The sequence below is a fragment of the Ruditapes philippinarum genome, unplaced genomic scaffold (genome assembly GCF_026571515.1).
Source record: "Ruditapes philippinarum isolate M1 unplaced genomic scaffold, ASM2657151v2 ctg87_1_1_1_1, whole genome shotgun sequence".
In the NCBI taxonomy this organism is placed as follows: Eukaryota; Metazoa; Mollusca; class Bivalvia; order Venerida; family Veneridae; genus Ruditapes; species Ruditapes philippinarum.
The window spans coordinates 77,271-89,266 of record NW_026861560.1 but is presented as its reverse complement, the minus strand read 5'-3'; the positions used below and the strand labels follow the sequence as shown (position 1 = coordinate 89,266).

Below are 11,996 nucleotides of genomic sequence, written 5' to 3'. Positions count from 1 at the left end.
CAACACAGAAATCACATGTAGAAATATCAAGATAAAAAAATTTAGTAATCGTATTATAAAATATTCAAACATTTCCTAAATTTCTTTAGTTTGCATTTTTTTTTCCCCAAAAAATTTATTCATCTACAGGTATGCCGCTTTAAAGGAACTCCACTGAGGTTAACACTTGGGGCCCAGTTAAAACAGTAAAATATGCAAGCAATAATAATAAATGAATACACTCAGGATTTTTTTTTTTACACACCAACACTGTATAGTTCACTGGGTGACTTTCCAGTTTACTGGTGGAAGAAGATCTCAGGTGCCCCTCTGTGCATTATTTCAGACACAAACAGGCACACCTGAGTAGAATAACTGATATTCGGTAAGCTGGCTGAGGATAGCTTCTTCACATGAAAGAAAAAAATGTTCCTGGCAGAATTCAAACCCACAGCAGTTAGAGGCAATATACTCAGTATTAACATTATTTTGATGAGAATTTTACCCTGATTTGAGTTAAAGGCATTTCTACGTTCATTTTGCACATTTAAAATGATTTTTGTTTAAAATGGAGTCAGTGAAGGATCTAAAAATAATCACAAGTTAATAGACCTACATCAAAAGGTACACAAATCTCTAAAAAGTATTTCCAGTCCTATCATATCAAAAACCACCTCAGTGGAGTCAACTAAAATCATTAAAAAACGAAATCACTTTCCGTTTTTTGCTATTTTTCAGTAAATAATAACAAAATTACACACATATTTTGAATACAATGTTTACCCATCATAGCTCAAGTACAGACAACAAATAGATCTGTACTTCAATATTGAATTTTTATCACAGACAATCAACAACGTAAATATAAAACTATATAAAAATATAAATATATCACCCATTTATCTATACATACATGTATATAAATAGAATTACACTGTAAAACATTTTTTCACAGCAGTTATATACGAGATCACATAGAGATTACAGCAGCATAATTCTTACTGAAGCCAAAGGCTAAATATTCATCAATACTCATCAAGAAATTATCATTAAATGTACTATACACTTTGATATAATTATTATAGCCAACAGGTTTTATATATGACTAGGCAAAGCATTTTAGCAAGTTTCTATCTTACAAAAAGCTATACTTAGAGAAAAAATACAAAATAAATTATTTGTAATACATACTTAATGTTACACATATCTTTAAACATACATATTTTTTATTCACAGCAGCCATACTTGATCTTGTAAGTTTGAGTAAACATAAATGTGACAGTAGACAATATCTACCAATTTTCGGAAAAAAAAAAATTCAAAAAAATTCAGGATTTCAAAATTTAATTTCATGTTAACTTCAGTAACTTTATTAAGAATTACATAAAAACAGAAGTATTCTTTGAACCTGATTTTAAATGATTCCAATGATTCAACAACATTATATAATGTATGAATTGGAATTTTGTCTTACTTCTTCTTATATATATATACTTAAACATCATCTTGAATAAATTTATCAAGTGTGACTACCTAAATCCTCACCTTAGTGCAGTAATGGGGTAACTCCTTATACAATTTAATAAGAGTTAACCCGTTACTACACTAAGGAAACAATATAGTATGTGACTGCTTGATAAGTAAACTTTATATGTTAAAAAAAAATTAGCAAAAACGTTTTAGCATATTTCAAAGCTATTAAAAGCAAAGCTTATATTACACACAAACAGAAACTGGCCAGTTATTTATGTGTATGTTGTGTAACATTTAACCTATATAAATTAAAGTAGAACTGACAGATTTTCATCCTGTGTTCACAAAAATTAACATTGAAATTTGTTTTAAGAATAGTATACAGTCTCGATCAGACGGTAAGAACATAGACCGAAATCAAGGCCTCAAGCAGATGCCATCACTTCCTGTTGTGATGCCATGGCAACTAAAGAATCTTTGTATGCTGTGGTAACTATGTCAGCACTCTTTATACACTGGGACAATGCGTAGTCACTATTTAACGGTTTATCTGAAATAGAAATATTTATTTTATCATACAAACAAAAACATGGAAATTGTCACAAAAACTGGTTTTCTGCAAATATTACATGTATATATATGTGGAAAAGAAGACGGCCATGATTCTGCCAAAAGTAATCAATTTTCACGATTCCTGACAACATGAACCAATTCCGTCGCTGACAATCCTGTGAAAGTTGATACATATGTACATGTATATTTTGAGAAAGTTTGTTGTAAGCAGACAAAATTATTTATCCTTAGTTTATAATAATTTGTAATAAATACATGTAAACATACATATTACATATATTATGATGATGGGCGTTCAGCCCAACCTAGACATAAAGTATATGTTCTGTTCTGTTTATACCCAACCCCTGCAAGACATTCAAGAATCTTATAAACAGAGTTTTCTGGCAGGAAAACTGGTTATTAATTTCAAATATGATCAACAACCATAATAACCCTAGGTTAATATTTTATCTTTAAATCATCATGAATACAGTGATGTAACAGGCGCTTTCAAAAAACTGAGAGATTAGATTCACTATAAATCTCATCTTAAAAAGCAAATGCTACAGAAACAATATGAAAGTCAAGCCAAATAATTGAAACTACCAACAATTTTTGTGAAAAATATAGCCCCCGAATCTTTTGAGTGGTCCCACTGAAACTTGTTTAAAACAATTCTTTCAATTATGTAATAACAAAAATAGCACACCTGTTTCTGTCCACTTATTCTGAGCAATGTACGTAAGAGCTGGGACACAGTATTGCGCTACACCAAGATTGTCTGGTTCCAGGCTGTTTGACAACCAAACCGGTAATACTAGATGCTCATAATGCTGCAAAAGAAAGTTTTTAAAATTAAATTAATATCACACCATACATAAATTTCTTCCTTGTTTACTTAAATGTTTACTGTATATGTGTCTGGAGGCCTTTATCTTTTTTTTTTCCCCCAGGTTGATATCATGCCCACTCAGGGAGAGAAATGATCAAGTCAAAGTTGTAATCATGAGGATGCTGGTCCTATGTTTTGGTGAGGCAAAATATCTCTGTGGACATTGCGTCAAAAGGTAATTTCTTGCCACTGATTCAGAAACAATGAGGATTTCAGTAGTCCGTCTGTGTTATTATTGGCAAGTTATTGGTTATTATTGGCAAGTTATTCAGATAAGCAGGTCAGATGAACTGACTGCCAAGATATGACCGGATGATAAGTTAAAATTTGCAGGTAATACATCAGGAGTCAAACCAAAGAAATAATGAAAACCGAATGATCACTACAACTTATCAACTCAGGCATCTTCAAATAAGTGATACATAACTGCAGGCTAGTTTTCTACACAAGCATTTTCTGTAATAGACCTTATACATGCTTTAAATTCTAATTTTCCAAATTGAATGTAAGTTTGAGGCTGACTTGGCTCTCTACTGTTAGTAAGCTTTGTTTTTGATACTGAAATCCCTAAAACTTGGACTAGACTGTTCCAAATTCAAAGGTAGGAAAATCTATCACAAAAATTCAGCATTTTTTTACAGTATAACAAGTCTGCAGTTACAATATTTGTTGATGCACAGTTTTTTTCCCAAAATTGCAATTTTTTTTCCCAGAACTATATACATAAACTATAGGTTCTCCTCTTTCTGCCCTACCTGAGGATATCCAACACATTGGTCGAGGATTTTAAGCTCTTGTTGGGTAATTTTGTATACACAGCCCTCCACTGATCTCAGAGGATTAAACTCAATGTTTGCAAACCCTCCCGCTTCCTCGCTCGTTCCTGTAAAATTATAACAAGAGTGATCAGTGATCACATGTGTCACCTCATGATGGCCAATTTCATGTTGGGACAAGTTTTGTGACAGACGGACAGACAGACGGACAGTGCACAACTAGACTTGGTACTGATCATTCCTGTAAAGTTTGGATAAACTTTTGACGAGTAGTCCGGACAAGCTTTTGTGTATCTGGCAACACACAGAAAAAAACACCTTTTTATCAAAGGGCCATGACTCACCCAAAAATCATTCAACCGGAAAACCTGTGCAACATGCGCAAGGACTTGAGCTACAGATCAATCCTGTAAAGTTTCATTGAAATTGCATTCGTGGTATAAGAGAAGTAGTCCGGACAAACTTTAAAAATAAAAATTATTAAAGGGCCATAACTCTGACAAAAATCATTGAACCGGAAAATGCTGACAATATGCACAACTAGACTTGGTACTGATCATTCCTGTAAAGTTTGGATGAAATTGCACCAGTAGTTTATGAGGAGTAGTCCGGACAAGTTTTGTGACGGACAGACAGACAGACAGACGACGGAGAAGTGATCCCTATATGTCGCCACTACTCTGTAGAGGCGACACAAAAAAGCAAGTTATCAGCAATGTCTAAAACATTTGTCCCTTCATTTTCAGTTTGATCATTTTCGACTTCTGACCGACACATCTTTTACTTGTAATTTCAGCACGGATGAGCCTTTAACTGTCATCATATTTGTTCACACTTATAAAAATACTCTATGATGTTAAAGCTTCATCTATTTTTTACTATTCATAATTTCATATAAAGACAGGGTATAACCTTTTTAACAAGCTGTAACAAGATTCTGTTACAGAACTAGCCTATTTTATCTCAATGCAACTGCCAATTTCTGCACATAACTTACTTTGTTTAAACATAATTATATTTATTTGGACTCCATTATGATCAGTGCTTGACACATAACTGAACTACATTCTAGTACTCTTGAGGGAACTATACAGTAATGGTTAAAAATAAACATACATAATCTTATAATGACTCAAGTCTCCAGTTGGGCTCAGCCCAACAATCCTGGGTTGACAAGGCAGAGACACCCTAACCCTATAGCCACCTCTTCTCTAAGTAAATTACTTTTTTATCAGTTAAATACAGTATCACTAATGGCATTTTGACTGACATTGTATTATAAACAAAATTCCTGCAACATATCAATGCCATAGGAAACCTGCTGCACAGTTTATACTAATTTTATGAAAAATTAACAAATTTAGAATAGTTAAAATTTCTGATTTCAATGTAATTGCGCATAAGTATTGTAGAAATATTAACACATGGTAAAAGAAAAACAAAACAAATGACAAACCTCTTTTGTTAAACACAAGGTTGAAGCCAAAAAGTAGTCCCCAGTATCGATCTTGTGTGCTTCTTTGTATATAACTGCTAAACCTGAAATGTTTGACAGGAATAAGCATCATAAAACAGAAGTAAAATGTCATCACAAAATTGTAAAATCCATTGTGAGGAAATGCTATATTCTAACACGACCTGCATTTTTCCCTATTGAACAATAGACTATTATTAGAAGGACCTAAAGCGTGTTATTATGCAATAAAATCACTGTTGACAATCTATATTTAAACATAAATTGTGACGTTACCATTGGACATGATTGTGATGTAACCAATAAAAATGCAACACGCTGAAAATATGTACAGAAACAAATCAGGCGCAATTTAGCTTTGATATCAGGTACGGCAGCATTTATTTTTTGATGTGTTAGAATCAAAATAATATATCCCAGTCTTTCGGATGCTCAGACATCATTATATAAGACAGACTATGCCTCCTCACATTCGAACTCCAAACAGTGAATTTATTTAGTGATAAAATCACTGTTTGGAATATGTAATTTCTTAAATACTATACATCCAATCCTAAGATTCAAATTGCAGATCAGAACAGAAGAACATTTTGCATAGACTCATATGTAATATCTCTACAGTTGCCATTATTAACATTTGGTATACCTATTATATAATATAAATGAATGTGAAGGAGTGACTCTGTAGAATTTTGTATTGTTAAGAGCGGAGGAAACAATCCAGCTACCTTACTGAAGGTTGCATCTGTTTTTCAGTAATGCATTAAAGTCATCTTCCATGTTAGACAGTTGACATATGACCTAATAAGAATCTTACACTGGCTGCCTGTACAGACCTTTAAATGTGGTGACAAAGCTCTGCCAAGTTTCTGCAAAACAGTAGTACCCCTTGAGCTTAATATTCCAATCTGTGACAACAGTCAGTGTTTGATTCTTTTTCTTGCATATAACATATAAATCATATTTTGGAAAGGAATGTCAAAAACTTATATTTCTACTGACCTCACTTTCTTACAGTGACAATTTACAACTTCATTCAAAATGGTGAAATGACATCATCCTATGCACGCAATGTATACATAAATTGATGCCTTGTGATGATGTTATTTAAAGCACACAACATGTCTTATTGCCTGCTGCACAGTAAATGGGCCAATTGTGTTAGCATCTAAGTCAAAAAATTAAGTTAAACATACAAGACAATATTTGCTCTTTTTAAGTACCTTAGGGTGTCTATGACAATATTTTTGGAAAGAAAGGATAACTTTTTGGATACCTTTTTCAAAATATTACATCTCTTGCGGACTGTGTGGGTAGGGGACGGATGTTACAAAGATATACTAAAAGTCTGAGTATCTTACAGTTTACAATAAAAATTGTATTATTTCTCTTTATTTTATTAAAATATTAAAAAAAATCCAGAAAATTCATCTTAGATATAAAAATATTTGCTTTCAAATTTTCAGTATTTTTCACACAAAATGAAATTTTCAAACATGTTAGAAACAGGGAGAAATAAAACAAGGATAGGTACACCAAATCATACTTAAATCAAATATGCAAACACATTTCTTATAAACCAGTAGAAATTATAGGACTTTCTTATGTATATTTCTTGTCAGATAGCCCAAAAATGAATTGTATCAGTGGGACGGATGTTACATTTTTGGGGGGACGGATGTTACACTAGATGTTTAAAGCTTATAGTTCATATTTTTTTTGGTTTTATTTTAAAGTAATATCATTTATAAGAGTATATGCTTTGTACAGTACAATAAATGTAAAATAATTGAACAAATTATGAGAAAAATGTAGAAACATACCCGAAAATTATGGAGTTTCTTAATATTTGCATTTCACAATGAAAAGTTGCATTGACTTAGTTTTCTTCCATTTATCTTACATTTGAATGAACATTGAAATGTTTGGAATAAAATAAAAACATTGCTAATTAAACAAAAGAATCTTTGTTTCCAGATAATGCATTAACATTAAAAAGAAAATGTCATACCAACAGTACCTTTCTATACATGAAATTATTTACAAAACTCTTTTAAATTAGTTAAATAATAAAATTTATATTTGTAAAAGATATAATACAGTGTGAAGTAAATAAGTTTTCAGATTGAAACATATGCAAGCTTGAATTTCTCATTACTAAATACATAAATTATACACAATTAAAAATTTTCATTAAAAATTATAAGATTTTAAATTGCTGCAATTAAGTTCTATCGATTTGATGAAATTTTAAGTAAATAAATGTGGAATGTTAGCAGCATTATCCAAAGATTTCATTATGATTCAGTATCATAATCTCATTATTTCTAATTTTTAATAATTCTCTGTGTAAATATGTCAGTGTACATGAACTGCTTTAACATAATGAATTAATTTGTCATTCAATAAAATTTATAGGTGCAAAATAATTTGCGAAGGGTTTTTTTAAAGAATAATTTTCACAATTATTCCAACTTTTTCATTACAGGAATCCTTACCTTATCCTTCACTTACAAGTTTCTTTCACTTTATTAACAATAATTAAATGGGTCAAATTGTATGAAAAAATGTGCTTGAGTTTGTTTTTTTTGGGGGGGGATCTAAAATTTTTAATCAGGGTGTTGAATTATATTTTTTTATTTGTTTAAAATTTTTCAGTGACTACATATTTAGCCTATAAAATTTTATGTTCAATAAATCCTTTGACTTAAATGATCTTCAACTTCAATACTTAATGACAGACATTCTTGAAACAGATATGGTAGTCCCTCCCACTGTTTTAAGCATAATATATATCACCCTTAATTGGCACCCCCTACTGTTTTGTAATATATCACACTTCCCAATATACACAGCTCCCAATATACAGCTCGTTAACTTCCAATAAAGTGCAAGCCCCTTCTGTGTGTATAGAGTTAGGATCCATATCCCACTGTTTTATGAGGGGCTGGGATACATGGTTTGTTAACTATTTAAGGCTAAAGAATTTATGTTTTAACAATTGACCAATTTTAATCACAAAGATACTTTCAACATCTCTATCTTTGGCACCTCTTTCTATATAATTATCCTGTTAAGGATTTTGTGTTTGTTTCTTCTAGTTTTTTTTTTAAATAGTATTTTATTTGTTGTGTGAAACATTCCTATACAGTTGCAAAGCTTACTACTTCTCTATCATGCATCATAAGAACAAGATAAGTTTAGTATTACTGTAAAAAGAATTTTTAGTTCAATTCTGTAACATCCGTCCCCTTCTGTACCCTTAGTTTGTAAACACAGAATAACAAAAGATTATATTTGTTATAAATTCATATAAGCTTAAATATTATCTTAATAAGCTCATAGGTCCACTTGATGTTAAGAAATAAAATATAAATTTTAATTCAAAGTAAATAATTTTGTTATTAGAGCAAAAAATACTGATTTTTTTTTCAAAATTAAGGAATTTCGTGTTCACAAATAATATTTTTTCTATAAATACATCATTTCAGTGCTTTATTTCTGTTATTTCTTCATTTTTCATTGTAACTTTGGTGTTTTAGTGTAAAATTCCCTTTCCAGTTACAGTTTATGTGAGATTTAATAAGCATCTTATATAGGGGGACGGATGTTACGGGGACGGATGTTACAGACAACTTTTACATTATTGTATTTTTTTTCTCATAAACATAGAAATTGGCATTTTTTATAACATTTTCATTGTAAGGCTATCATTAAGCACCAGAAACATTGTTTTTTATGAGTATTGTTTTATAATTGGATATTTTATGAGAGGGGGACGGATGTTACAGTTTTTTCATCACAAAATTTTTTTTACCACTAAAATGCCTATTTTGGTAAAAATGTTTGAAAATTTGAATTGAAAACACTTAATATATGTTTTTAATTCATATTTCATTAGATTGAGACAATAAAGTACTATTTTATTTGTAATTGCTTAAAGGTATACTTGTTTGCTTAACAACTGAATTTTGAAAAAACTGATGCATTACAAAAGTCTGATTTTACTAAAATCATCTTAACGATAAAAACCAGGATGATGTATACCAAGTATTATATATCACTGGAAAGTTTATTAAATTTTCTATGTGCATGTAAAAAAATTTAAGTGATAAATTAAAACAGATAATAGTAGTGTTAATTCTAAAAACACCAAAAAAACAGATGCTAACACATTACATGTAAAATTGGACATTTTTAGGGTATAAAAATGTCTGTATCTTTATTTTGGGTAATGCTATCACAAAAAAAATTGGGGCACATTTGCTTTATAGTAAGTCCTATATAAAAACATAAAAAATAATAGAAAATGCAAAATATGTTTTGAAAAAGCCTGCATTACATGTATTTTTGAAAAATTGGCCCATTTACTGTGCAGCAGGCATTATACGAGGTGTGTACGGCAAGTTTTTATGGCACCGTCTGATATACAAGAATTACAGTGCTGGTATGGCATAAAGCTTAATTTAAAAGTATTTTATTTGAGAAAAACTCTTCATATTACAAATTATAACATAGATCACAATCCAGAGTCATATTTTGCGACAATTCAATCGAATATTCAGATAGCAGTACTGAAGTAAAGCAACAAACCTGTTTGGATTCATATCCGGTCCATATGCAAAATAATACAGGTAACCTTTTGGTGGTCTTGCATTGATTTTAAAACAGACAGGTGGGAACGGTGCCTGAATGGAACCAGAGCTTGAACTCTTCACTTTGCTGAAAATATATCAGTTTTTAAAATATCATACTTGTATAACATTCAAACACAATCATTTATAATGTAGTTTATATTTTAGTTTGACCATATCTAAATCAATGGATTCCCTCTGACACCACTTTTGACACGGCAAAAATCATTAACAAGCTTATAATATGGAAGAGTTGATAAGTCTTGTGGTGCAGTGACCTAAGTTTAAAACCCACCCACGGGTAATGTCCATGCATAGTACCTATTTGTTTGTTTGTTTGTTTGTTCGACTGGCACATTAAATTTTCTGGTCATTCCATGCCAAACACTGTATTATTAAGACAAAATAAGTTAAGTATAAGCTAAATAGTACCTAGATAACATGAAATAAAGTTGTATAATATATAAAGGTGAAATATCACAGTGCTATCACAGACCAAAAGAAAGTGTGACAGAAATTACAGAATAATGAACTGACAAATTAGAACCTTATACAATGTTTAATTTTCACACCATTTAACTCTTTTTGGGATTGAGCATAGTCTAGATTTTAAACAATTTGCTTCACTTGATTCATAATCACTATAAAACACCATTTCATTTATAATTTATACATGTATATAAAACGTAGAGAGCATTTTTTTACCATAAAGCAAGCAATCCTAAGTTAGTTCAGAACAAATTTTCAACAAAAAACGTGTGGTTTCTTTGCATTCATCCTTTTCATCTAATTTTCAACAAGTAAAAATGGTGCTGTCAACTTCTGGACATTTTTTTGTTGGGTTTAACTTTTCACCAATAACATTAGAGGTCAATATGGCGACTTTCCAATTTTGGGACATAATCACTTAAATCAGTGAGAAGCATCATATTAGCCCATACCCTGATGAATGTTTGCAATACTTGTATCCTGTTTGAATTTTGCACTCTCTTATACAAATTATTTAATGTTAGTATCAAAATTTCCCCCTGATTAAATTCATGGTTGAAAACTTTTGGTGGCCAGTTCAGTCCTAGAGCGAGGGCAAAATTTCTCCATGAAAAAAAATGATCTTAGACATTCAGGTCTAAATAAGTAATATGTCTCTCAACGCTGTTTCAGAACTCATGTGGGATAAGTTGTCTTGTGGAGAATTTGGTAATTACTGGTTAGTTATCCAGTAAAGACGATATGGCCCAGATGACAAAAAGTGTTAAAATTGACATTAAACCCAAAACAAACAAATCAATTTCAATATAATGAAATTGATCAGTCAAGTCTGAATGCATCGATGTGGATGTCAGTATAATTTAAAGACTTCACTATTACATAATCTAAATCAAGACATAAATATCATACAAAGAAATTGATATATTAAATACCTGTTCTTAGACAGTGACTTTGTAGTGGCTACCACTTTCAAACCCGAAACATCTTCCTCTCTAAAATAATAAGAACAACAACAGTTTCAAAGCAGAACCAGCTACATGTATATAGAGGATAGGAATCCTGTAAGAAAGAATCCTGTATGATAAGGCAAAAAAAATTTCTTTTCTTAAATCAGGTTAAACAGTGCAGTACCCATATTTTGGTACCTGGCCATATTATGAAAATACTTCAAATCTCTCTTTTTCAAATTTCCATTGTTTTTTTTGTTTCTTTTTTTTTTGTCATGGAAACCTTTTTTTACTTATCACCATAAAATGACAAAATCCTATGAGATGATAAAGTCAGAATAATCTCATCAATGCTAAATTTAAATTGTTCAATACTCACTCTCAGGTTTGCGATTTGAATATGGAGCGGCCCACAGTGGCACTGGTATCTTTTCTTAATTTTCATTATTTTTAAATTTGATAATCATCAATAATCAACTTTACCTGTTTATAATTTATATCTTAAATATAAGGGATTTAACTCCAGTAGAACTGTCAAATAATAAAATAATAAGCCATGCAAGCAAGGATATTTATAATTTTAAGACCACCAAGGGGAATAATTCAGGAGAGATCCATTCCCAAGTTATGGGTCTTAGTTAACTGACCTACAATTATGACCCTGAAGACAAGTATAAAGTTTCAAACCATCTCCAAAGTAAGTAGAATAGTCGAAGAATTCTTCTAAAAAGTCAAGTTAAACATTGCCAACAATTACAGTACTACTTTTTCTAATTC

General features: G+C 30.9%; 1 protein-coding gene across 4 annotated transcripts in view; it reads right to left on the bottom strand.

The window, feature by feature from the left end:
- Nucleotides 1-1,392: 1,392 nt before the first annotated feature.
- LOC132716115 (uncharacterized) overlaps nucleotides 1,393-11,996 on the bottom strand; it is a 36,628-nt gene continuing 26,024 nt past the window's right edge. For all 4 annotated transcript variants that reach the window (XM_060699292.1, XM_060699294.1, XM_060699295.1 and 1 more), the window contains 6 exons: nucleotides 11,205-11,264; nucleotides 9,743-9,871; nucleotides 5,132-5,214; nucleotides 3,655-3,782; nucleotides 2,717-2,840; nucleotides 1,393-2,002 (listed from right to left, as the gene is read on the bottom strand). In XM_060699292.1, coding sequence (XP_060555275.1) covers nucleotides 1,878-2,002; nucleotides 2,717-2,840; nucleotides 3,655-3,782; nucleotides 5,132-5,214; nucleotides 9,743-9,871; nucleotides 11,205-11,264 — 649 coding nt within the window. In that variant the 3' untranslated portion in view covers nucleotides 1,393-1,877. The remainder of the gene's footprint in view (nucleotides 2,003-2,716; nucleotides 2,841-3,654; nucleotides 3,783-5,131; nucleotides 5,215-9,742; nucleotides 9,872-11,204; nucleotides 11,265-11,996) is intronic.